At 36.6% G+C, this 27,798-nt stretch overlaps 4 protein-coding genes across 6 annotated transcripts; 2 read left to right on the top strand and 2 right to left on the bottom strand.

Annotated features, from left to right (window-relative positions):
- Positions 1-5,110: 5,110 nt before the first annotated feature.
- On the bottom strand, positions 5,111-10,467 carry LOC125258648 (heterogeneous nuclear ribonucleoprotein A3 homolog 2-like). Its single transcript, XM_048175587.1, has 2 exons — positions 9,457-10,467; positions 5,111-6,802 (listed from the first exon to the last, which is right to left on the bottom strand). Exons 1-2 carry the CDS (start codon positions 10,394-10,396, stop codon positions 5,829-5,831), a joined length of 1,914 nt encoding a protein of 637 aa, XP_048031544.1. The 5' UTR covers positions 10,397-10,467; the 3' UTR covers positions 5,111-5,828.
- A 2,820-nt stretch (positions 10,468-13,287) lies between these two features.
- Positions 13,288-19,259, top strand: spdl1 (spindle apparatus coiled-coil protein 1). 2 transcript variants are annotated; one of them, XM_048175646.1, is made up of 12 exons: positions 13,288-13,444; positions 14,081-14,245; positions 14,354-14,530; positions 14,783-14,977; positions 15,086-15,235; positions 15,762-15,860; positions 16,117-16,227; positions 16,310-16,450; positions 16,532-16,635; positions 16,718-16,905; positions 18,042-18,330; positions 18,785-19,259. In XM_048175646.1, the coding sequence occupies exons 2-12, from the start codon at positions 14,081-14,083 to the stop codon at positions 18,942-18,944; spliced, it is 1,779 nt and encodes a 592-aa protein (XP_048031603.1). In that variant the 5' UTR covers positions 13,288-13,444; the 3' UTR covers positions 18,945-19,259. The 2 variants fall into 2 exon arrangements, with proteins under 2 accessions (XP_048031603.1, XP_048031604.1); XM_048175647.1 differs by lacking the exon at positions 13,288-13,444 and adding an exon at positions 13,544-13,565.
- Positions 19,260-19,747: 488 nt separating this feature from the next.
- sil1 (SIL1 nucleotide exchange factor) lies at positions 19,748-23,885 on the top strand. Its single transcript, XM_048175648.1, has 9 exons — positions 19,748-20,147; positions 20,233-20,365; positions 20,454-20,562; positions 20,649-20,754; positions 20,837-21,025; positions 21,109-21,230; positions 21,555-21,651; positions 21,777-21,941; positions 23,070-23,885. Exons 1-9 carry the CDS (start codon positions 19,983-19,985, stop codon positions 23,436-23,438), a joined length of 1,455 nt encoding a protein of 484 aa, XP_048031605.1. The 5' UTR covers positions 19,748-19,982; the 3' UTR covers positions 23,439-23,885.
- Positions 23,886-24,090: 205 nt separating this feature from the next.
- On the bottom strand, positions 24,091-27,606 carry si:ch211-195b11.3 (uncharacterized protein LOC100334344 homolog). Of its 2 annotated transcripts, none has more exons than XM_048175654.1 (4): positions 27,426-27,606; positions 25,313-25,335; positions 24,674-24,777; positions 24,091-24,391 (listed from the first exon to the last, which is right to left on the bottom strand). In XM_048175654.1, exons 1-4 carry the CDS (start codon positions 27,514-27,516, stop codon positions 24,337-24,339), a joined length of 273 nt encoding a protein of 90 aa, XP_048031611.1. In that variant the 5' UTR covers positions 27,517-27,606; the 3' UTR covers positions 24,091-24,336. The 2 variants fall into 2 exon arrangements, with proteins under 2 accessions (XP_048031611.1, XP_048031612.1); XM_048175655.1 differs by lacking the exon at positions 27,426-27,606 and adding an exon at positions 26,126-26,280.
- Positions 27,607-27,798: the final 192 nt, after the last annotated feature.

The raw sequence follows: 27,798 nt of genomic DNA, 5'->3' as shown, positions 1-27,798 counted from the left end.
GGGCCACTATTGTGGACCATGTTCTCAGTCATACCTTATGGCAGTGGCAGGTCGAAAGGTATAGCCGAATGTTGGGAGAACCATGTCCTCAATCATTCAAATGTTTGCAGACAGAATAGGTATGTAATCAGACAAATGTTCACTATACTGTATATTTACTGTAATGCTATATACTTGCATTTCACATTATACGGTAAATATACTTTGGGTGCTACACTATGGCAATCTGCAGAAGCAGTAACGCCGAAGTAAGTAAGTAAAGACAATGTAACACACACGTACATATACAGTGCTCAGCATAAATGAGTACACTACCTTTGAAAAGTAACATTCCAAAATGTTGACAAGACTAAGTTTAATATAACATCTGTTTAACTTATAACATGAAAGTAAGGTTAATAATATAACTTGGATTACACATTTTTTAAGTTTTACTCAAATTAGGGTGATGCAAAAATGAGTACACCCCACAACAAAAACTACTACATCTAGTACTTTGTATGGCCTCCATGATTTTTAATGACAGCTCCAAGTCTTCTAGGCATGGAATGAACAAGTTGGCGACATTTTGCAACATCTATCTTTTTCCAATCTTCAAGAATGACCTCTTTTAGAGACTGGATGCTGGATGGAGAGTGATGCTCAACTTGTCTCTTCAGAATTCCCCATAGGTGTTCGATTGGGTTCAGATCAGGAGCCACTGAATCACTTTCACCCTGTTCTTCTTCAGATATCCAACAGTGGCCTTAGATGTGTTTAGGATCATTGTCATGTTGGAAAAGTGCACAACAACCAAGGACACAGAGTGATGGTAGCATCTTCTCTTTCAGTATAGAGCAGTACATCTGTGAATTCATGATGCCATCAATGAAATGCAGCTCCCCGACACCAGCAGCACTCATGCAGCCCCACATAAGGTCACTGCCACCACCATGTTTCACTGTAGGCACCATGCATTTTTCTTTGTATTCCTCACTTTTGTGATGCCATACAGTTTTGAGGCCATCAGTTCCAAAAACATTTATCTTGGTCTCATCACTCCAGAGGATAGAGTCCTAGTAGTCTTCATCTTTGATAGAATGGGCCCTGGCAAACTCTAGGTGGGCTTTTTTGTGCCTGGGCTTTAGGAGAGGCTTCTTTCATGGACGGCACCCATGCATGCCATTCCTCTGCAGCGTACGTCGTATTGAGCCACGGGAAATAGTCACCCCAGTTTGGCTTTCTACTTCTTTAGATAACTGCAGTGAACTTGCATGCCTGCAGTGAACTTGCATGCCGCTTCAGCCCTTCTCATCAGAAGACGCTCCTGTCGAAGTGTTAACTTCCATGGACGACCTGGATATCTCTGTGAGATGGTTGCAGTTCCACCTTTTTTAAATTTCTGTACCACATTTGCTACAGTATTCTGACTGGTAAGTAAAGCTTTGCTGATCTTCTTATAGCCTTCACCTTTCTGGTGTAAAGAAATTATTTTCTTTCTCAGGTTTTGTGACATTTCTCTTCCATGTGGTGCCATTGCTGACAGCATGAAATGGAAAGGGGTTTTAACACCCTTTTATAGTAAACTGTCTGCTGAACACCTGTGTAGTGAATAATTTGACTCGCCTGTGGTTGAATTCTTGTTAAATTAGACATTTATAGTTTAACATTTAGCTTTGCTCTAGAAACTTTCAGTGGGGTGTACTCATTTTTGCATCATCCTAATTTAAGTAAAACTGAAAATTTTGTGTGTGTGTGTGTATATTGAACAAGCATTTCACCAGCCCAAGAGGAGACTAAAGGCAGACACCTTGAACATTTAATTCATTAATACAGTTTATTCACTATAGTTTCACGTGTTCGTTTCCTCATAAAATCTTTAAGCAAATAAGGTTAAGCGTATTTGGCTTGCTGTCCGCTGTGGAGGGGCTCGAGGAAGCAGCTTCAACTCGAGCTTGGATATACCATCCAGGGACTACTAGTGCCTGGAAGAGGAGTACGATAGATGAGATTATGTGGTGAAGTTGGGGAGGTGGAAGGATATCGAAACAACTGATGCCAGAGCAGGGTGAGTAGCTACTTATATGCTCTGGTCGTTAACTGAAATATTAGGGTTCTCTCCTCTTGAAATTATGTTTGAATTTCACTAATTGAAAGATTAGATGGGTTCACTCCTCCTGAAATTACGTTGTGAACTTCACTTAAAAAAATGATAATAAAATATGACAAGATCTCAGAGTTAAACTGTTTCAAAAAAAAAAAATAATAACACAAAACATGGTCAGGTCAAAGTGTCTGAATAATTTTTGGTTCCAAATTTTTATCAGTTTTACTGGTAGTCCACTGTAGAATTTTTTGGTATGCCACAGTTTACTTTATTTTGCTATCCTCACTTACATAAATGAACTATAGTGCCCTGCACCCACTAGTAAAATGAATATTAAAAATGTCTGAATAATTTTTGGTTTGACTGTATATACAGAGAGTATTTTCTTTTTCTTTTAATCTCAACGACATTGTACTTTAATTTGTTGACAGACCCACAGTAAAATTGAACCTGTGAATCCTGTCCAGTCTCTTGCAATCAGTATCCTACATAGTTGTGTAAATTTGTACGGTTGAAATTTATGTCATACAGGTAAAGTGTAGTCTTGTGCATTTTTCATTAGTCATAGTTTACAACTGAAAATACTGACAAGATGACTAAATTTTGACTATTTTGTTTGTGAACAATGACACCAGGGGCCCGTTTCAATAAGGAGGTTCAACCAACTTGTTGACTTACCTGAAATGGGAAAGTCTGAGTTTTCTGTTTCAGAACAGCTGAATTGAGTTAGTTCAATCGACTCTGAATAGGTTGACTCTGAGTTAAGCGCGTGCACCACGACTATGAAAAGCCATCAACAATGGAGCTCTGATATTACGATTCACCATGGCAACAGCACGTGACAAAAGGACGTCCGCATACTTCTGAGTCAATGCAAGTATAATTCTTACCACAGTTATAATATCAAAGGTGAAAACTGGTAGAATGGTAAGTTATTGAACTAATATTTATTTTCATAGTATCCACACATGCAAAAAAGAGGAAGAAAAAAAATTATGCAGGATGTAATAATGAGAGTGTTAATGATTTCATCGTTATTAAACACTCGTTAGGCAATTTACTTCCACTTTAAGAAAATTTTCTTCATTTTTATTGAAAATAAATGCCTTTCTGATGTGATATGTGATGGGAAAAAGGAGAATAGCGAGCTCGGCAATAGACGGATTCGAACCCAGTCAATCGCATCACAAGTAAATTCTCCGCACTCAACTCACTATTGCCTACACCACTGCAGCCACAAGAATATGTATTAGTTTTAACCTCATCTGACATTGGTGGGCAGAGCTACTGTAAATTTGCATTTAGTAATACCCAGGTGAAAAAAAGTATACTTGAGTGCATTAAAAAAATACTTAAATACAAGCAAGTACATTTGTAGTACATTCTTTATTTTGGTGCTAAATAAAAGTGTCAAAGTTATACACTAATTCAATGTATATCTGTACTTCAGTAGTAGGCTACTTCACTGCACTTGGAAAAGTATACTAAATACCACTACTACTTAAATTGATTTTTAGTGCAATGAAATAAAAATATACAGAGGTGTTTTATTAGTGTATTTGTTAAAAGTGTGCTTTCAATGCTTTAAAATTAGTTCAATCTTAGTAGACTTTTATATAGTAATCCTAAATTTAAATGACATTGATTTTCTTACAAATATATTACTAATGTACTAGTTATAAGTACATTTTCCCCCAGGTGAACTTTATTTTTGTACACAGTACACTTGCATAATGTACTTAAAGTGCTCTATTTTTGTGCACTTATTTTGTACTTAATATACTAAAAGCTGTACTTTAGTACTTAATATAATCTTAAGAACATCTAAGTGTACTCAACTGTGCTATTTTGAGACACCATGAATTTGAACTAAAATGTGCTTTTAACATACTATCTCTGTATTTAAAAAAAAAAAAAAAAAAAGTATTTAGTTACCACATGTAGTACATTATGGAAGTGTACTAAGTGTACTAAAATAAAGTGTATTTTACTGCACTTACTGCACTTCACCTGGGTAGACACTCCGACACTTTCCATTTGCTTTAAGATTATTTTTATTACCACACTGGCAGATATTGATAATTTTACTTTAGTAAAATGCACTTAATTTAGATCCCCCCCAGGAAACAAGACTAAATATCTTATATCATTTTCTTATATAGAAAATCCATCTTGATTTAAGAATTTGTAGATATTTGTACTTGAAATAGGATGAAAAATTCTCAGTACGAAAAGCATTTTTGCAGTGTGAATGAGTGAGTTAACTATTTAATCATCACTTGCACTTTAAAAAGAGGGAGGAGACCGAAAGAAACTCTAGGTTTACTGAAGAAAACCTGCTCCAGACCAGGTTAGGTTCACAGAGTAATTTACCGTGGTAACTGACTCGGAGTAGAAGTTACCTCTCTTTCAGAAACGGGCTTGACTTACCCTGCTTTCTCAGGTTAGACATACCTCCCATTCTGAAACAGAAAACCCAGTTTCCCTCATTTCAGGGTTAACATACTCAGAATTTTCACTTAACCCCCCAGGTCTCATCATTCTGATAGTACCGATATGTTCATTGACATACTTCTGAGAGATGAACTGAAGTATTTTGAGCAGGTTACAGGGTTTTGCAAGTTATCCATTGTGTGCTGCTGTTTGTACAAATTATTTTGAGAAGCGCACTTACTGGTTTGCATAGAAGTATGATTCAAGAAATGTACCAAAGTGACTGAATATGTAATTTTTAACATTTTAAAAAGGCTTTTATTCTGGAGGTTGAAAATTCAGGTTTTCAGCATCATTATTCCAATCTTCAGGGCCAATCATTCTAATATGCTGATTTAATGCTCAATATTGAAAAGAAAGGGAGAAAAAAAAAAAAAAAAAAAAAAAAAAAAAAAAAAGAAACTTAATATTTTTTCCAAACTAATACACTTTGAGAGGATTTGAAATAGTCATTTATAACAATATAAGAGTCTTTGCTGCCCATTTTGGTCAGTCACCAAATAAAAGAAATTAATCTTGCAGAGCCCAAACTTTTGAACTGTAGTTTTTACTTTAACATAGGGTCACACTAAAAATCAAGTTCTGAACACAATGTGTTCAGGTTTCAAATTAAATGCATTAAGATTTAACAGACGGTAGCCAAAAATATTTGAAGGAATGTATGCCCAACAGCTTAAAGATCTTAAACTCAAAATATTACAGAAAGGGTCACATCTGAAACAGTGTTGGCATCAATAACGGGAGACAAAAGGACCAAACAAAGTTTACGAAAAAGATTTTTTTTTAATGGTTAAAAGGCTTATATGGCCACTGATAGATCAAATTAAATATTTTTTTTTTTTTAAAAAGAAAAAAAGTTGTACAATAGGAAGTGTAATGGCATTAAAACAATTAAATTACACTTAAACCAAAAAGGAAAGAGGTCATGAAATGAAAGTGAGCTGCTTAATTTCATTATTACCCCTGAGTTTCATCTCTAACGATGGATAGGCAATAAACCTAGAACAGATCATACAGAAGCCCCACATGGTGTTTTTACAGGCTTGACTTGGGTAAACATGACCACTGAAAACTAAACAAAGGAAAACAACGCGCGTCTGCTGGTACTGGTCATGGCACAGAGCAGTTCTCGAATTTAAACCCAATACCAAACGAATAGTTTTGAAAGTCCAGTGTCCACATTTTGCATTTAAAAAAAAAAAAAAAAAAAAAAAAAAAGGACGTACAGCTTAGAGTCACATTAGTGCTTCTAATATCCACCATAGCCACCTCTTCCATATCCTGCACCACCACCACCTCCTCCTCCTCCGCGTGGGTATGGCCCACTGCTCCTGCCGGAAAAGTAGCCTGCTTTCATGGCACCGTAACCAGAAGCCTGCTGTCCATAACCCTCGCCGAAGTCACTGTAGCCATTCCCGTTGCCGTATCCACCGGTCATCTGGTCACTATAGCCGCCTCCGTAGGCACTTTGGCTTTCGTAGCTGCTGTCGGTACCGTATCCGCCGTTCTGATAGCCGTAGTCGCCATAGTAACCACCTCTTCCGCCGCCATAGCTGCTTCCCCGGCCCATTCCTCGGCCTCCCCTGCCGCCGCGACCGCCAGTAGCTTGCATCTCCTGCTTGGTGAGCGCCTTCTTCACCTCCACCTTGTGACCGCTGATGCTGTGGAACTTCATCACGACGGCTTTATCGGCAGAATCGTTGTCTTCAAAGTACACAAAGCCGAAGCCTCGCTTTTTCCCAGTGTCTTTGTCGGTGATGACCTGAGCTTTCTCGATGGCACCGAACTGGGAGAAATACTCTTGGAGGTGTTCATCCTCAATGTCGTCTTTCAATCCCCCGACAAATATTTTCTTGACCTTGGCTAACGCTTCTGGTCTACCTGCGTCTTCCCGGGCCACCGCTCGCTTCAGATCCACGTTGTTGCCGTCCACGACATGAGGCCTAGCAGACATGGCGGCGTCTGCTTCCTCAACGCTCGAGTACGTTACAAACCCGAAACACCTGGAGCGCTGTAGTGGCTGGTTCATCACCACCACGCAGTCGGTCAGCTGTCCATATTGTTCAAAATGTGCCCGCAAGCCTTCGTCGGTTGTTTGGACATTTAGGCCGCCAACAAATAGTTTACAAAGCTGGTTAGTCATTTTCTTACAATGGACGTACTGACGGAGATCACACGCTACGGAAGAAAGAAGGCAATGCTTTTGAAACGCGGAGGCGTTTCCTTATGTGTGCGTCAACATGTACGTAGTTGACTCTGATTGGCTACAAAGTAAATCACTTAAACCAACCCCGTCCTATCAAGTAACATGTCGCATTATGGGCTGGACTTAAAGGGTTCAATGCTAATTTGTAAACACTTTCGTTTTGAGTTCAGAAACTAACTTTATCTCCTTATTATTGAATTTACAAAGATTAAGCTGATACATCGAAACAAAATTGCTGTTCTTTTCTGAATCCAGGATTCACATGGTCGTGTAAATATCAGTATATCAAGTATTTCAAAAGTGATTTTCAGAACACGGACATTTCTAGTGTTATACTCAGTTAAGTATTTATTTGTAATTTATATATATATATCCTCCTGTCTTCATTCAATCGGTTTTTAAACACTGGAATAAAGAATTTTACAGGGTTATGGTCAGAATTATATACCCTATTATGATGGCAGCTTTATAAGCATCTTGGTGAGTAAAACTACTGTACCCATAATATATTTCACAAGTGAGTTTCAGTGATTCTAAGGAGCAGTAAAATAATCCTGAGTCTCACCCAAGAAATACGTATGTTAGATAGCTTTAAATGAACTAAATTCAGTATCCAAGATTATGTGTAGCATAGGCATTAATATATAATGTATGGAGATCAGATATGAGATACAACACACAGATACTGCTATTGCTTGTAAATCACATTTGTGAATGTTTGACTATTATTGCTTCATTGTATTAACATGTAGTTGCAAGTGACAAAATGCACGCATAGTGCAAAAAGTTCATACAAAAATTACTTTTTGGTCCAGCATGTGTGAATAATTCTAAAATGCACATTGTTGTCAGAGCACCTGCATCAAGATCACAATGGACAAATACTCAACACTAATTGTGTGGCTGCTGTAGAAAGAGCCGTTTTGCATATTTTACACATCCCTAATTTAAGAGAAGCTTCTTTCTCCTGCCTACTCTATTGGACCACCTGTTTGTGTGCACATGTGCACAAATCCATCTCCAATTAATCCTCAATCTTCTCCATCCCTACAGATTCAACCATAGAAATAAACTTATTCCAAAGCAACAGTAAAGTAATACACACAAAATAGTTTCAAAGCTTCTTTTTATTAAAAATGTATACAGATACTAATAAATAAGATTTATAAAAAAAAAAAAAAAAAAAAAAAAAATCCCATGTTTTACTGCTTCACCAGTCCATTATTAAAATAAAACTGTGGATCATGCAGATGACCAAACTCCATAGCCACAGCTGATGTGGGCAGAGTCCGGCATCCAAGGTTGCCTGGGGAGGAAGACAGGAAGAAAAGAGAACACATTAGTAAATGTAACACAAAACAAGTATTTGTTAAAGTTAAGGAAAAAAAAGAAAAGAAAACCTTTAAATGGCATATCAAGTGAAGGCCCTAATAAGCCGCGGTGTTACAGACCCAAATTCCATCGCACCAGTTCATGTAAAGTCCACTTGACTTATGGAGACTAATTAAAAACAACTTATGGAATAAATATAATCCATTTATGAAAAATTGCAATACTTGACCAACACGTAGTGAAGACAGGTTGATTACATACCTAGATCGCAGGATGATATCCTAATGAGATATTTCAGTCCTATCACAATCGAACCCAGGTACTGAACAGGTTCCCTGTACAAACAAACTGCTACAGCTATTTTGAAGTACTGGAATAACTGAAAGAACACCTATATGTGGGAATCAAGAGTAAATATAAACCATAAACACTATATATTATTTATATATACTTGTGTATCACTGAATGTGGGGCAGTCTTAAGTTAATTTTGTCAAGTAGTAGTAGTAATAATGCATATGTATATGCTTTAATAACTATCTCAGGTGTGGTGGAAACCCATTAAAGTCTATCAGCCAAAACGCCGTCTGAAAAGGATAATTAAGCTGTGAAACTTTTATTTAAAAAGTAACATACATTTGCATATCAATGTTTAACAATACTGGATTGATTTGAAGACATAATATACAATACACAAGAGAATGTTGGAAGTAATTATGCTCATACAGCGTTGAACTGAACTTCATGAGTGAGTTTCTGCTCTAGTTTACAAAATAAAAAGAAATAACGTATTCTACTCTATCCCATCATGATAAACTAGATTGGAAAAACTCGTGGTGGGTTTTACAAAGACGAACACAAACTCAAAACTGCATGCGTTAACCCCCCCCCCCATGACACTGCTAAGCAACATTTTATATAGGAAACATGTCTACTGAGAATGCATTGACAACATATCGCCAGTGTTGAACAAAACTGAATTTAAAAACGAATGGGCTACGAACAAATCGCATTTTTTTAAAGGAGGAAAAAAAAAAAAAAAAAAAAAAAAAAAAAGGGGGCAAAGAAAACCAAGGCCAACTTGCTGCATGTCCTAAAACGTGGAAAATAAATGATATATAGATAGATATAATAGAACATGTCCTACAACTAAAGCTGGTCGAGCAAGTCAGGTTTCTGGGAAGAGATCTTCTTCCTACCTGTTAAGAACTGAGGTCTTTAAGGTATGCTTTCACAGTGTCCGCCATCTCTTGCATGGCCGGGTGAATGAGCCCAATGTGGAAACCGAGAGAACCTGGGGGGACAGCTTTCCGAGTCTTTTCCCAACCTGCTTTAGTAGCCACCGTAGCCACCCCTGCCGTAACCAGGACCACCACCGCCGCCGCCACGAGGGTAAGGGGCTCCGCCGCTCCTTCCGGCGTACGTGTTTCCACCCTTCATGGGCCCGTAGCCGGAGGACTGTTGGCCGTATCCGCTGCCAAAGTCACTGTAACCGTTACCGCCGCCATAGCCTCCCATCTGGTCGCTGTAGCCCCCTCCGTATCCACCCCCGTAACCTCCTCCGTAGCCTCCGCTTCCATAGCCACCGCCGTAGCCGCCTTCACTGCCGCCGTAGCCTCCGCCATAGCCACCACCGTAGCCGCCGTATCCTCCTCTCCCGCCGCCGAAGCCATTTTGATTCCGCCCCATACCTCTTCCTCCTCCTCTCCCCCTGCCGCCCCGGGCTCCACCGGCGGCCTGGATCTCTTGTTTCGTGAGCGCTTTCTTAACCTCCACTTTGTTTCCGTTGATCATGTGGAACTTGAGCACGACGGCTTTGTCGGCCGAGTCGTTATCTTCGAAGTGAACAAAGCCGAACCCGCGCTTCTTGCCGGTGTCTTTGTCGGTGATGACTTCGGCTTTCTCGATCATGCCGAACTGCGAGAAATAATCGGTGAGGTCGTTCTCTTCGATATTCTCTTTTAGGCCCCCGACGAATATTTTCTTGACTTTGGCGAGAGCTTCGGGCTTCCCCGCGTCTTCCCGAGCCACTGCTCTCTTCAGCTCCACGTTTTTACCATCTACCACATGTGGCCTAGCGGCCATTGCTGCATCAGCCTCCTCTGCGGTGGAGTAAGTTACGAAGCCGAAACAACGAGACCGCTGAAGTTGATCGTTTTGGACCACCACGCAGTCCGTTAGCTTCCCGTACTGTTCAAAATGAGCGCGGAGGCCGTCATTAGTTGTTTGGACGTTCAGACCGCCAACGAAAAGTTTGCAAAGCTGCTCCATTCCTGACATATCTCGCCGCTAGACCGCCGTGACAATTCAACTGTTAAGAAAGGGCCTTTTTTTAAAACGACAGTCCTCATGACGCAATCTTCTCTTCTGCAGTAAGACACGCCCATTCGCTGAAAAAGGCGGGCTTTGTGGAATGGTGTCAAAATATCACTCATTTTTTAATGGCATTTTATTTTCTAAACATATAAACGTTTAAATAATAAAAAAATAAACTCATGTTTTTTTAAAACTGTTTTTCAAATATGCACATGCACATTTAAAATGTAGCATATGTGTAGTAAACTATGTATGGTGACTGTGTATAATTTATGTAGTAGAACAAAATGTGAAACTCTTTTTAAATAATGCTAACTTTTTTACTCTTAAGTCCTGAATTGACATTTTAAATATGATTTTTTTAGGGAACCCATTTCTAGAAATGCTCATTCTCTTAGAACTACAAACTGAACATCTCTGTAGCTCCACATGCAACAATATTCACCTCTGAGAAAACAAATACAGAAATCTGACAGCCAAAATCAGATGCAATAAAAAAAATATTAAAATTATGAAAGATAGCGGGTAAAAGACATAAAGATTCACTAAGAATTCACATTTAACCAGTCCTTGGGGCATAAAATGCTACCAAGAGTGACACAAATGCCCTAGTCGTGTCACTCTTGGTAGCATTTTTGCCCCAAGGACTGGTTAACTTCTAACAATGACCCATATCATCTTAATAATTTGTCAATGATGGTAACTTTATTTGTAAGAAAATGATTTATGGATTGTTTTATTGAATAGAGTGGTCACATTAAATAGTTAAACAAACTCAATTTTAATGTATTTCTTAATGTTATTCAAATTCTCTTGTGAGCTATATGCCTACATGCACATTAATATGTATGTGCGCACACACGTATGGTTCGCTATCTTTGTAGGAACTTTCATAGACATAATGGTTTTTATACAAACTGTATATTATATCCCCTTACACTAACTCTACCCATAAACCTACCCATCACAGTTAAACTTTCTGCATTTTAACATTTTCACACACAAAAAAAAAAAAATTCTGTATGATTTATCAGCTTGTTTCCTCACGGGGACCTCAATTTAGGTCCCCACGGTGACACGAGTCCCCATGAGTCAGTGTGCATTCAGGTTAAAGTCCCCACTGGAATAGAAAAACAAGCACGCACACACACAAACAAAAGATAATTTAATTTCTAGGCAATGAGGTCAGTAGTAAAGTGTGGTGACATAACTGGAAAACTTGCTTGTAAAACCGAATTTTCTTCTTTCAGAAGTTTCATTGAGGGGACAGATGGGTGACCTATCACTCAGCATGAGCAATAGGAACTGATAGTCGTGATCTGCATAACAGATGAAGTGTCTGGAGCCAGTACTTTACAGATATTTGGTGACACTTAATGCTGATGGGTGGAGACAATGTCTATGTATGAGTGTTCTCACCTTTTAAAATGCAAAACACATTCATCGTCTAAGTGTGAGATTAAGTTTCAAGCTGTGATGGCTGCATATTTTGAATTGACCTAAAGACTTTAGATTTCTGATATGGTTGGGTTGAGTTTTATTTATTGATTTATTTATTTATTGTCCCTGGCTCTAGGGCTGCAATAACATGCAATGAATGTCTGTCAGGGCAGATATCTTTTTAGTAGTTCTCATAAGTCATGCGGGCTAGGATATTGTCCTTCAAACAGTGATGCTGTCTGTAAGAACACTATTGTAAGGTAGAAATGAATGAGTGTTTAATTTCATATGCATATCCTAACAAGAAGAATCAGAGCTGACAATAGATAAGTGTGTGACTCATGAGTCCTGTTTACACCTGCATAAATTAAAACAGATTAATACTCAAATCGGTACAAATAAATTTTACCATTTACATCTGTCTTGGGTAATCTGCTTAACACTTGTGATCACGACTCACCCAAAATGTATTTCAGGTGTAAATAGGGCCACATTGTCTGCCATCTCAGAAAATGAAAGCCAAGGAATCTGAAACTGTTGACAACCTCCCCAGGAACCCCATGAATGTTGATTGATGTGTAACTCTCTTCACAGTCACACTTCCTGAAGTCAAACAATTTTCTTACTCTTTATGAATGTGATATAATTGTTGTCATGGCTAGTTAACTTGAATACCTAACTTCTATATATACTATATTAAGCAGCAAAACTGTTTTCAAAATTGATAATAATAAGAAATATTACTTGAGCACCAAATCAGCATATTAGAATGATTTCTGAAGGATCATGTGCCACTGAAGACTGTAATTCAGCTTTGCCATCACCGGAATAAACATTTTACAATTTAAAATATATCAAAGAAAGGAGTTATTTTAAATTGCATAATATTTCACAATATTACTGTTTTACTGTATTTTTGTTCATATAAATGCAGACTTCTTTCAAAAGATAACCTCAAATTTTTAAACGATAGTGTGTCTATTTTGTAATTTCTTAAAAACCACCATAACAGTTTTCTGTTTTATAGTCTTTATAGAGGCTTATGCTTAAAAACAGCATTCTTGTTTTTCTGTGGATTTTCCATATCCTCGCTGCAATAATTTAAACGTTAGCAAGGTGAAAAAAAAATCTCAAGAGGGGGGCAAAAATAGGGGTAAAACCATGCTATTAAAGCATTTTTGTTGTTATTATTATTATTATTATTGTTTGTTTTTATTTTTGTATTGAAATGTAGAAAATATAAGTGATACTTTTTAAAGTAAAATGTAATTTTTTATATAATATAGTTGGATATAATACAACATTTACTTTCGGGTTTATGTCAAAATCAAATATAAAGTTCGCTTTTTGTCCCTTTGTAGTAAAACGTTTGGGGGAGAATCTCCACTGAGAGACTAGAGGACGACGTTTTCTGTGCAGGATTGGAAATCTCGCGTTTTCTCGCGATATGTGATTGACGACTGCTACAGAATTCAAACTAGCCGTTTGAAAGTTCCCGAGCAGGAAAGCGGTTGGGGCAGTTCATTCTTCAGATATATTATTGCTATCACCAACTACACTTTAAATCTAAAGGTAAACACATTTAGACATCTACTTTGTTCTGTAGCTGTCAGTTGTATGTGGCATTAAGAAAACAGACTTCTTATGAGTACAACGCGATGTTTTTGATCGAAGTTTGCATAGTTAACCCGAGGTAACGAGCTAACACAGTTAACTGTATAGTTGGCCAACACCATCAGTCTGTCTTCATATACTCACCTAATGTTTTTTTTTTTTAGAACTGACTTCCATGAAACACTAAAAGAGAATGGCAGTCAGTGTTGTGAATGGTGACTGACGCGCGCGTGTGTATGTTTGTGGTTCAGGTGTACCCTACATACGGGGACAACATGTCCCCACAAAGATGGGTTATAATGTATATCTGAAATCCTTGACCGTGCGGGGATATTTTTGGTCCTAGTGAGGAAAACAGCTTATAAATCATAGTAATTGATATTTTTGAAAATCTAAAAATGCTGAAAGTTCTCTGTGATGGGTAGGTTTAGGGGATAGAATATACAGTTTGTACAGTATAAAAATCATTTTGTCTATGGAAATTCCCCTCCCCCAAAAAAACAAAAACAAAACATGGATACCCAACATGCGTGTCTGTGTGTATAAAAGACAAGTATACACAATCTTCTACATTAATGATCACACTTATTTTAGATGTCAGATCTAGAGGATGAGATTAAAGTGTTGCGACGGAAGGTGCAGGAAGGAGAAGAGGCGCTTCAGAAGGCTGGACAGTATGGACTTCAACTTTTGGATGACAAAATGGATATGCACAACAAATTGGAGGAACAGCGAATCGAGATGTCCAATGTCATTGAGGTACTGACTCAACATTTGATCGACCATAATATGATGATTAACAGTAGCTGATCCGTAAATGATTTATTTAATGTATTAAATGTAATTTTGACTATTCTCTAATTGCAGACTCTGGAACAAGAGAAATACTCTTTGGAAAGGGATGTTGAGTTAAAGGCCCGCATGTTGGAGAGTCTGCGATCAGAATTTGAGCTTGTCAAAAACCAACAGAAACATCAAATGGAACAGAAACAAACTCTGCTGGAGAGGAACCATGCTCTTGAGCTCAGTGACTTAAAGAATAAGGTCAGCTTATATGCTTTTCTTGTTTAGAAGTGCTATGTTTTTTCCATATGAAGGATTCATTCACCTTCCGCTTTTCATCCGCTGAAGTATGTCTTTTTTTATGTTTAAATCATTTTTGACAGTTGGAAACCTATCTGAATACTCAAGTTGTAATTTTTGCATTTGGTGATGCAACCAGTAGCAAAGAAATTACAAACTTTAGGTTGAAGCATAATTTCAGCTTATCATAATTCTGATAAAATGCCTTTGTAGATGGAGAAAATGAAGACAGATTTAGAGGAGGCTCAACTTGCTGAAAAGCAGATGAAACACAAGCTGGACCAGCAGTCTGAAGTTCTAAACAGCAAAACTGAAGAACTGCGTGTTCTTACAGAACGTGCACATGAAACAATGTCCTCAGAGATACTTGAGCTGCAAGTGCAGAAGATGGATATGGAATCAGCAATGGTAGAGTACTTTCTAATCTTTATTTTTAATGGAAGAACATGGACATATGTCGTAGAAATAAGCAATGTCAGCGTGCCCTTGGTGTTGAAGTGTGATCTTGTCTTGCAGGCGTCTTTGGAGCAAGAGCTTCAGGAGGCACGATACAAAGAAGAGCAGCTACAATTGGCCAACACTACCCTCCAGAGGCAACTGGAGAGACTCACAGAAGAGAAGGAAGAGAGAGAGAAAGAGGCAGTGTCCTGCTATAATGCTTTAGAGGTATGTCAATTTACATTTTCAAGTAAACATGTTTATAAAACATGTATTTACACTACCTTTCAAAAGTTTGGGGTCCACGGCAGCATTTATTTTGATCCAAAATACAAAAAATGTTATAGTAAAATTTTATTACAATTTAATATAGATTTTTTCTATATTCATATTTATTTCTGAAATGTCAAAGCTGAATTTTCAGCAGACATTACATTATTATTATTTTTTCAGGATTCTTTGATAAATTGAGCATTCGAAAGAACAGCATTTATTTGAAATCTTTTGTAACAATGTTCAAGTCTTTACTGTCACTTTTTATTCATTTAATGCATCCTTGCTAAATAAAAGTATGAATTTCCCCAAACTTTTGAACAGTACTGTATATTGATAAAGTTCTGTAGGTAATGCTCTAGAAAAATGTTTCTTATATTGATATAGTGTATTCACATGGAATTCTGATGCGCATTTTCAGCACTGATTGAGGGGGGAAAAATAGAAATATTTTTGACAGTTTTTGTTCTACTCAATGTAGAAAGCTCGTGAAGCCAACCAAGACCTTCAGATCCAGCTGGAACAGGTGTTGCAGCAGGCACAAGATCCAAACAGCAAAGGCAATTCCTTGTTTTCTGAGGTACATTATTGATAATTACTTCTACTACTTTCTTCATAACTTACTTTAATTATCACTAAGTTTTAATTTAGAGAGCAACTGAGTAACATTTTATATCAATACAATATAATAATAAGGTAGTAAACCTAATAAATTAAGTATAAACAGTTAAAATGGGGCATTGTATTTCTTCATAATAATGAAACGTTTTTTTTTTGTTTTTTTTTCTTTCTTTCTTTTTTGTTTGTACTGTGATAAAATATTTGGATTTGCACAGGTAGAGGACAAGAGAGCAGAGATGGAGCGGCAGCTGAACAGCATGAAAAGACAGCATGAGTCTCTACAAAAGCAGCATGTTCTCACCAAACAGCATATGCAACGCATGAAGGTAAATAGTGGTTTTTGAGAAATGCTTTACATTTTATTTATTGTTTTCCTTATTATTGTTTTCCTTGTGTCTGCTGTTTTAGATGCAGATAGCTACCCTTATGCAGCTCCAGGGCAACAGGGCCGACCCAGCCCAGCTTGAACGATTGCAATTCATGTTATCTGACAAGAACAATGAGATAGAAGGCCTGATGATGAAAGTAAGAGAACTGGAGAAAGAGAAGGTAAGCTTAGCATATTACAACCAGCATTAAAATTGAATAATACAGTTTGAGGAATATTTTTAGCAACTCTGTCACCAACAGACAACTGCAAAAGACCAGCATCCACCTGCCCCGTCTAAAGAAGGCGAGCAAATGGATGAGACTTATTACACAGACCTATTAAAAATGCAACTTTCAAATTCAAAGTAAGTGTTCTCTCATTAATTATTTGTACTGGTAGTGGTACTTTTGTACTTTTTAATGCAAAAATGACATGTATGTGTATAGGAAGGATGCAGAGAAACTAAAAGATGAGTTATCCATGGCAAGAATGAAGGCTCTTTCTGAAAGTCAGAGAGTGTTGGAGTTGGAGAGGAAACTCTATGGCACCGAGCAAGCGCTGAAACAAAGACATAGTGACAATATGAGGCTCCAAGTCAAGCTTGAAGAACTAAAGATGAAATACACACCTAATGGTAATTTTTTTTCTCTGAGCCCTAGTTTTCTACATAAATTATGTTTTATTAACAAAGTTTGGGAGGAGCACTTTCAAATGATCACTTTCAACCATTAGTCAGCAATAAATAATCAACATGTCTACCCAATCAGCAAGTGGAGGACATCATAAATACACAGTCCACTCATCTATGTTCCTCAACAGTTTTCAGCATCCCTCCACCACCCTGTCTCCTCACACTCGCCTGGTTATCTTCCTAACCAGAATACGGGGGGAGTACTAAGGGTTCGGGCCAAATACCGAGCTCGGAGCCCTATCCTCGGACAGCACGCCAAATACGCATACCATTTATTTATCTGACTTATTTATAAGTGTGAACTCGTGAAACCAGTTTAGTGCAACAGAGGGGTTCCGAAAGTAGAAATCCCATTTGTTTTTTTCCCATAGGGGAATTGATTTTTAACAATAACATATAAAGCTTTAAAGGGTTAGTTCACCCAAAAAAGTGAAATTTCTGTCATTAAGTATCACCCTCATGTTGTTTCAAACTTGTAAGACCTTCGTTCATCTTCGGAACACAAAGTAAGATATTTTTGAAATCCAAGAGGTTTTTTTATCCCCCATATAAAGCAACATAATTACTATCATTCAAAGTCAAGAAAAGTAGTAAAGACATTGTTAAAATAGTCAGCGTGACTACAGTGGTTTAACCTTAATGTTATGAGGTGACGAGAATACTTTTTGTGCACAAAAACAAAACAAAAATAACTTTATTCAACAAATTCGTCTCTCCCCTGTCATTCTCTTACGCTGTTTACGTTCAGCGCATCCAGGATCTACGTCAGATTGCTGACTCAGTATTGGCCAGTAATTGATGACAGAATTTTTTTGAACTATCCCTTTAAGTACAGTCTTGTACTTTTGTCTGATTTTTAAATCATATTTTGCTTCAAATCAAGGTTTGTAATGTTGTGGTTCATCTGATAGCTGGTTGGTTTGGTTTATGGCCTAGAACTCTTTAATGAAGACTTTTTAAAAATCCCTATGGGAAAAATACTTTCCCTGAAAAAGTGGCTGGGCATTTTATTAGTTAATTACTGTAATAATTCATCTTTGTGCTATATACTGGTCATAAATGTAACGTTATGTATTCAGAGGTGAACAAAGCTCAAGTACAGAAACGCCGCCGGGAGAAGTTTCCTGTAGCAGTTCCAGAGGAAAAGTCAGCACCCAGCAAAGAGGATACTGCAACCATGGATACTGAGCCAAACAAGGGCTTGTGTGAAAATACAGAGGAAAAAACCCTGAGTCATCCCATTGAGAAACCAGTTGTGATCCCGTTGCAGTCTGCACAACCCACAGAACCCAACTCTGTCATTCCCCGTGAGAGCAAGTCTGTTCGAATCTGTGAGGATCCCCCAGTCTGCATTCCTGATGCGCCCAGGTCAGTGCCAACCTCTGCATGCCAGCCCTTCTCCCTTCTGCTGCGTTGTGTCAACTTTACAGTCTTTGTCATCTTCCTCTTCCTGGGGTTTATGAGAACATTTACTCCTCGACCGTCACTTCCTTCTCTACCGCTGCCTCTCAGGAATCCTGTTGCTCGAAGGAACTAATTTTAACATTTAATGCCATGAGATCTTTAAGATGATAAACTGTTAAGGACTGTTAAATGTAGCCTGGTATTTGAGTAATACAAGAGTTAACCTTTTTTGCTCTTCAACTGTCAGACCTTTGTTGACAGTGACATCAAAATTTTACTAAAATACTTTTAGAGAAATACTCCTGTGGCAGTAGTAAACAATAATAACGTTAGCTTAAAAATGTTGTTCTATGACATTGAATTTTAGCACTTAAGATCTATATTTTCAACCACCACAAACTGAATAATTTGCCTGTAGGTCTCCTGTAAGTGACTCCAATAGCAAGAAAGAGGATCAGACTCATCATAACAATGAAGAAGAGGAGAACTGGAGAACTGAAAGGAAGAAGAAAAAGTACCAACAACCCACTCATGTTAACTCAGAAAAAACCATGGCAAACGAATGTGCTCAACAGTAATTTGGCTAATGCAAAATCATTTGTCATAGTTAAAAAAACATACATAACATATATATTGTATAAATATTTTAGCAGGTTTGTAATTTACACCATTAATTGATTGATTTGACTTGCCCTGTCTATGCACATGATTTGTAGCACATTTTATAATTTTTTCACATTTATTAATACCTCTGTAATATAATTAACTAATGAATAAAAAATGAATTAATGCAGTCTTAATGCATTATCTTGCTTACTGTACATGTTGTAATGAACTTCCTGTGTACCATTATTTCCATGTTCTATAATGGTTTATAAACATTTGGAAAAATAGAGCCAGATTGTGATGGTCATCAGTTTTTGTTTTTCTCTTTGAGGCATCATAATTGATGAACAGTATATAAGCCAAGTTCTGCTGCAGTTGTACTTTGTGCAAAATGGTTTATCATTAGTTTATCCTTATCAATTATTTTTTTGCTTAATTTGTGGTCTTGGAACGAAAAGTTTTTATAGATTTTTATTATCCACATATACGTAATTAACAGGTAGTTTACATTACATTTCTAGAATTGTGTCCTGTGTCAGGTCAAACATAAAAATATTTTAAATAAAAAATTTATTTTTTCCATTAAAAAATAATTATTGTGCATGCAGCGTTTATGACCTCTTATGAATTTTCAAAACCTTGATTTTCGACTAAAAAAAAAAAAGAATAAAAAATACCACGTTTGTCAGAGATTGGGTTTAACCTGACTCTGATTGCGTCATGAAAATGTGTATCTTGTTGCCAATCACCGCGACCAGAGAGAATGACGTACTCTGAAAACAGACTTGCTTTTATCTGATTGGTTCACGTATATCGTTCAGATGCACTGCGGAAATGCACATGGTTTCTAGTTGTTTCTTGCTGGACGGTACAGCTGCTAGACTCCGCACGTTAACAGATTAAATGAAACATAATTGGACATGTTTACGGTAGAATTTGCAAATCCATAATGAGTTAATTGAGTAAAGCTTAGGAATGGAATTTAGATTCGGCTGGACTCCTGGCAATGGATGACGTGTGATTGTTTACCAGGCTATTTTGTAAAACGTATTGCGTTTTCTTTGCCCAAGATAATGTCCAGACTTATAATGCAAAACAAGTGGAGTATAAAATTTGGAGTGGCAATCACTTTTTGGCTTTTCAGTCTTCATCTCATATCTGCCCACAACTTGAAGGTGAGATCTGCTGTTGGGATGTTGCATATCTTATCATTTCTTTTATTGTAATACTTTAATACCAGTATAATTTTTGGCTATGCAGTCTCCAACAGCCCTGTCTGTCAAAGAAAGTTCAGGTGATCATAGCAAGGGAGAAGAAACACCGTTAGAGAATGAGGATCCTGAAGATCTGGAGGTGTTTAGACCTACAGACAAGTGGCAAACTCTCAAACCAGGTGGCTGTATTCTCATGATGACTGTTGTGGTCCTAAATAAATAGATGATTAACAGATCAATTTCATATTTATCTGTTATTCAATTTAGGTCAAGCAGTTCCAGCAGGCTCTCATGTCAGACTGAATCTTCAGACCGGCCAAAGAGAGGTCAAGATGGGAGAAGAGGAACGTCTCAAATACTGGAGAGATGGAAATAGGTATAGTAACAGAAGAATATAGTATTCTATAATAAATATTTTATCATATAGTTAGTTATTCAGTTTTTTTCCCCCTCTGTGGTCAGGCAAGGGATGATGAACATGCACAGCCCTTCATTCACAGCTGAGGAGCTGAAAGAGGCTCTGAAAAAAATGAAAGAAGGAATACATGATGCTGTAGACACAAAACAAGTATGTTCATATCAGTTGATTTCTAACCATTTTCCTTTGATGCTTATTGAGGTTTTTTTTTAATCAAGATGTTTGGATATAGGAGGAAGATGCAGTGAAGGCCCAATTTCGCCCCATCGAAGAGCTGAAAAAAGACATGGAAGCACTTGACATGCTTGTAGAGACAGATGTTCAAGTTATGAGGAAACTTTTAAACCAATTCAATAATACTAACAGCACAACTGATGAAAAAGTTAGAGCTCTTTTTGAACTGGAGTACCTTGTTCACCAGGTAATGCTTTAATTGTGACTATGAGACAAAATGTGCTCAAAGTTTTTTTTTTTTTTGGAATCTTATTGTTGTTTTTCTTATAGGTAGATAATGCCCAAAATTTGGTGTCCATGGGAGGAATGCAATTGGTTATAAATGCATTGAACAATACAGACATTCGTCTTCAGGAGAGTGCTGCGTTTGTGCTTGGATCTGCTGTTTCAAGGTAATTGGCATTCTCTCAAGCAAAATTGCTGCCTACACATGATTTAATGTGCAGTCACATTTAATGTTGTTCAGTGAACTTTCACAGTCAAAAAACAGTCATTTCAGTAGGAATCCATGCATGAAATTTTGCACAAGGGTGAAAGATTTCCACACACAGATTTGGAAGAGAAGTTAGTCATGTTGATCAACAGAAAGCTGAGTGGTTTGAAAGTGACTTCTGTGTGAACTGTGCTTCATTACATTGCTACACTTTTGACAATAGACAGTTTACCTTTTTTACCCACGTAATTTTGTGTAATAATCATCATCTACATTTTTCTAGTAATCCATCAGTGCAAGTTGAGGCAGTAGAAGGCGGTGCGTTACAGAAGCTGCTGACATTGCTAGCCACTCAGCGACCAATGGCAGTTAAGAAAAAGGTATAACCAACAAGAAACCATGGGTATTATGCTGTTAATAAAAGTAGTAAATAGTTAAATAGTCTTTATCATATTTATATGCTTATAAATTCATCATTTACTTTTGACATTCTGATTTAATACAGGTGTTATTTGCCGTGGCCTCACTACTCCGTCACTTCCCGTTTGCTCAAAGTCACTTTCTGAAGCTTGGTGGCGTGCAGGTGCTTAGTGAACTGTTTCAAACCCCAGGGGCAGAGGTCCTCCGTGTGAGAATCATCACAGTTCTCTACGATATGATCATTGAGAAGGTTCATATTTGTTTACAAGTTTAAACTTTGTTACACTACCATGCAAGGTTTGGGGTCAGTACGTTTTTGTTGTTTTTGATAGAAATTAATACTTTTATTCAGCAAAAGGGGCATTAAATTGATTAAAAATAACAGTAGAGACTAGGGGTGTATATATTGTCAAAAAATTTCACAGTACAAAAAAAATTCACCCAAAATGAAAATTGCTGTGAGGAAAAAATTCAAGTCTACAGAGTTTTAGTGTCAGTACTACATTGAATTACTATATATAATGTTGAATATAATGTATATTTGAATATATATACTGTATAATAATGCAATGGGAGAATATTTGTGGGTCCTGATAATGCCAAATGTCTTGTGTTACCGGTAAAAAGTGGCCTATGTTATTTTAAATATATCTAGTCAATGACAGAGTGCATGCATATTCATATTTTTCTGTATTTTCAGCTTTATGAATATTTTTATTCTGGTGTAACCGTCATCCTGTGCATTGGGTTACCAGCACCAAGTCCAAGCCTATTCATTTCCACCCCCAATGTAATACCAAATTTAGCATTTTAATCAACAGTTATTGTTTTGTTAACCTTTTACCATATGTCTCGAAGTATCGCATTAATATCATATTATGAGTTCAGTATCGTGATATGTATCGAATTATGACATGGGGGTATCGTTACATCCCTAGTAAAGATCAGAATATTTCTATTTCTTTTTAACTTTCTATTCAAAGATTCACCACAAAAATACACAGCATCCACAAAAATATTAAGCAGCACAACTGTTTTGAACATTCATAATAATAAGAAATCTTTCATGAATACCAAATCAGCATATTAGATTTCTTAGAATGATTTCTTAAGAATCATGTGACACTGAAGACCGAAAAATCAGCTTTGCCATCACATCAGTAAATAACAATTTAAAATATATTAAAATCATAATAATATTTCACAATATTACTGTATTTTTGATTAAATAAATCCAGCCTTGTTGAGCATAAAAGATAAAAACTTTAACAAATATTTCTGGCCCCAAACTTTTGAATGGTAGTTATTTAGAAATGGTTTACAAATGTAATTTCCATATCTATCAAGCTCATTCTTGAAATTCATATACTCTTTGTAGGAGCTGATATCACAGGTGGGAATGGACATTATACCAGATTCCTCTCACCAGGAACGTTTGCGACAATATGCTGAAGTCTCCCTCCTGCCCATGTTGGTGGAGCAGGGGTGGTGCAGCCTGGTGCCTGAGCTTTTAGCGTCACCTGAGCACGACTGGAGAGAGAAGGCTCTGCGTACTCTGCTTGCCATGATGGCTCAATGTCACGCTCATTATAAACAGAACCCTTCATTGACAGCCTCTCTGAGTGAACTGCAAAAACAATACCAAGAACTGGTGCTCACAGAGCAGGACGTAGGGGAGCAGGATGGTTACTTTGGGGAGATCCTGGCACTTGTGGACTCTATGGTAGTTAAAATGCGACAGCTGTAAACTGGGACTGCTACCTTCTTGGAACATGAAGAACTAATAAAATGATTGAATTTTGAATGATGAACTTCTCTGGTTGTCTGGCTCGGAGTTGCACCATGTATAATGTTTACAAAACTAGATGGGTCAATGACAAGTATGAGTGTAAAAGACAAGGAAAACTATGTTTTAGTGTTCTTTCTCATGCTGGTTTCATATGGTGATGATACTTTGATACCAATTTTAAAAAATGTGATGTGGTGTAACAAAGTAAAATCAGTTTTGACAAACACACACACACATACTAAATTTATCATGCTTATATATCAGGTTTTTTCTTTCAATTGGGATTTTTCTTTATTATAATTCTAATACAATCTAAAGACAGTTGTATCACCCTGATATTTTTTTACTTAACCCCCAAATGTCACAATGAGATTCATTTCAGAAAATAAAAACATGTTCATCTAAGATAGTATGAATTGAATGTTTTTTGGAATAAATTAATGTGTCGAAACAAAAATGTATGTCATGTCATTGACCCAAGTTTATTTTTTAAGCTTTCTGAAGGTGTAGTTTTTTTTAGCTTTAACAGAAAAAAATGCAACGTGCAATGCAAAGTCTATTGCTGTAATTTCAAGGACAGCGACAAAAATTACGTAAAGGAAGGAAGAAATTCAGAGAATGAAAGTAGTTTATTTGAAACTAGACTTTTTAATCATTACTTTCGTAATAAAATAGAGCTCTTAAATGATTTATTGCATTACATTACATGTTGACAAATCAATCTTTCATAAAGTTCCAATAGCATATGACCTTATACTGTATGATACTGATTAATATTTGATAGATCATGCTGGTTGTTGTTGTAGAATCTAAATGGAAAGCCATTATGGATGTCATAGCTGTAACAGCAGTGAAATCAGGAGGTCTTGCATTTTCCTTCGTGCTTTACATTGACATTCTGGTTACGTAGCCTAAACAGAGAAGATATGTGTTAGAAGAGGCACACACACTGTTTGAACTGCTGTCAAGAATGTTTACTGTATTGGGGGGGAAAAAAGAAAAAAGGTCTTTTGCTTGTTTTTGCCAGAGATATTTTGTCCTCAAAATGAAAACATGGCTGTTTACTAAACCTTGGCAAGTTTGTAAGTGGTTGAAAGCTGACATCTGGGCCTGGCTTGAGATTTCTCACATCTGCTGCCTCAGCCTTAATCAAAATGTTGAATTTACATTGCATAAATGTTCAGATGACTTACTTGCTCTCCCAGTGTAGCATGCACTCATTGGAGTAAGTGATACCATCGTCTCCACACACTGGATTGTACTCACGAGTACATCCAAAATCAGGAGTATCGCTGTCCTATTGAGATATCAGAGATTCAAACCACATATCATGACACTTTACCTCCACTGTACTTGATTTTACACTACTGTTTAAAAGTTCAGGGTCAATACGATTTTTTTTTTTAATTAATATTTTATTCAGTAAGGATGAATTAAATTGATTAAAAGTGACAGTAAAGACATTTATAAAGTTTCTGAAGACTTTTATTTCAAATAAATGCTGTTCCTTTGAAAAGATAATAAGAAAAGGTTACTGAGCACCAAATCAGGATATTAAAATGATTTCTGAATGATTATGTAACACTGAAGACTGGAGTAATTATGTTGAAAATTCAGCTTTACCATCACACAAATAAAATATATTAAACTAGAAAAATGAAAACTGTTATTTTAAAATGTAATATTTCACAATATTAATCTTTTTACTGTATTTTTGATCAAATAAATGCGGCCTTGGTGAACCATAAGAGACTTCTTTCAAAAGCATAATTTTTTAAATAGTTAACAGCAACATCTGGTAACTTTAAAATGATGGTTTTACTATAACTTACCTCTCTTGGCTGTGGTTCTGCCGCTGTGAAAATAGTAAAGATACATTATTATTATGAGAAATGAACCAGGAAGTGCACTCATGTTTTCCATACTGAAATTCCGGACAAGGCTTAGAATTAAAAAAAAGCTGCTAAGCAAGTTTTTCCCTTTCTTTTCAACCTATTGTATGTTTTGCTTGAATAGCTTAGGCACTTGACGTATGTGGTTATCTCTTTCATTTCAACATCCTTCTGCGTTTTTGAGTTTATTTGCATAGATTAAATGGAAATATATTCCAGAAATACTCCAGATTAGGTTCAGGTCAAAGAATCAGAGAATCTAAACTCTTAACAACAACTCAAATTACAGATTCTTTAAACCAGCTCTAATCATGTTGTTTCTGTCCAGATTCTCTCCCCACCCAAACATGAAATGGTTTTGATGCAGTCATCAGTTCTCATCAAACCATGGATCTCTACAACATGGACCCATTCCAAAATATAACAAAAAGTGTCTGTCTGGGTAGTGCATAGTCAAGAACTAATGGCTTTTAAGAATAAAATTGAATCTTGTAAACTGTAACCTTGTCATACCTGGATTTTCAGGAAAGCAAATCACAATTTAAAAGTCATCATCCATATGCTAAAAAAAAACACTGTGGGTATTTCAAACATGCTTATGACACATCAGTGTCCAATGATGTATATTAAACAACAACAGTAGCCTGGCTAAGTATGAGTATTTGGTTTTAATTAAGATAATTTTTTACAACACATAGTATTCACAGTTCAGTGATTTTATGGACCTTAACAAACAGCAATTTTGATACTTACAAGAGAGGTACATGAGAAAAGAAACGCAGATCAAGACGGCTAACTTCATGGTCACAGTTGTTGAGCGAGTTGAGAGTGGGAAACTCAGCAGGTGTATCTTTGTAGCTGGGGTTCTGTAGTTATATAGCTTTCGAAATTAAACAACACTCCTCCCTCTCTCCCATTGTTGCTGCCTACCCAGAAAGAACCTGACTAGTGACATTCATGTAATGGGTCCACAAACAATGACTAAGGGCATTTGGGACTAAGGTCATTTGTTTGTGGTTTTGTAATATTGTTAGAGAAACCTTGTCAAAGTGCATCCTAAAGAAAACTGTTCAATTATATTAAACATTACCAGCAATAGAGAGCAATACTTATAAGCATAAAACCCCTCTTGCCCATGAGAGGAGCAGAGCTGGATAATGAGGTCTAAATAAAGGTCTCATTTTACCAACATGATGTCTAACATCATTAAATCTCAAAATGTTTGTTGCAGAAACTGATGGCTTGTTACCTGTAATTGCTTTCCTATTCAGTAAATGTCTTGTTTTCAAAATCTTCATAGGCTTCACATATGTAGTCATAGCTCATTTGCTTTCTTTTTTATTGAAATAAATGAATTCTTGTATTTGCCAAGGATGCATTAAATTCATCAAAAGTGACAGTAAAAAAAACATTTATAATATTTCAAAAGATTCTATTTCAAATAAATACTGTTCTTTTGAACTTTCTAATCATCAAAGAATTTGGAAAGTATCACGGTTTCCACCAAAATATTAAGCAATGCGACTGGATCGAACATCGATAATAATAAATGTTTTTGAGCATGCTCCAAATCAGCATATTAGTATGATTTCTGAAGGATCATGTGACACTAAAGAATGGAGTAATGATGCTGAAAATTCAGCTTTGCCATTAGCGGAATATATTTTTATATATATTAATAAAGAAAACAGTTATTTTAAATTGTAATGATATTTCATAATATTTAAGTTTTTCCTTTTTACTGTCCTATTTTCAAAATCTGCATGGGATTCACATATGAAGTCATTACTCATTCGCTTTATTTTGTTGATGGCCTCCTATCAGTTTAGAGAAGCTTTTTGTTTTCTGAATGTGCTTTTTATAGTGAGTTATGATAAGTAAATCTTATGTTGTCCCACTTGTCTTGAAACCTTCAATCAAGAGATTAGGTAATAATTAATCACTTTGACAAGTAGTCAAACAGAACTAAAACTATAATTAAAAGGGACACGTGCAATAACTTCATTGAGAGAAACCTTTAAAGGGATAGTTCATCCAAAAATAATTTACTCACTGTCATGTTGTTCTAAACCTTTAAGACTTGGAGGGATGGATAGCAGAATGTCAAGGATGGTCAGTCTAAGTAACCGATATTTTAATGTCATCTCTCTTTCTCTCTCTCTCTTTTTTCTTCTTCTTCATAACAAGAAAGCAACTGGTGACTGCCTTAAAATCTCTTTTTGTGTTCCGGAAGAAAGAAAGTCATACAGGGTCAAAAAATCATGAGGGTGAGCACATGACGACTAAATTTACTTTTCTGGTGAACTATGCCTTGTTGGCATATCTCATTAAACCTCACTAGGTGGCATCAGCGAACCATGAAGCGAAGGTCGACACAAACGTTACCGTTACCGTGCACAGTCATCGCGAGACGTGTAAATATTGAA

Source organism: Megalobrama amblycephala, linkage group LG23 (assembly GCF_018812025.1).
Source record: "Megalobrama amblycephala isolate DHTTF-2021 linkage group LG23, ASM1881202v1, whole genome shotgun sequence".
Classification (NCBI taxonomy): domain Eukaryota; kingdom Metazoa; phylum Chordata; class Actinopteri; order Cypriniformes; family Xenocyprididae; genus Megalobrama; species Megalobrama amblycephala.
The sequence above is the reverse complement of the archived record's forward strand: the minus strand, read 5'-3'. Positions and strand labels throughout refer to the sequence as shown.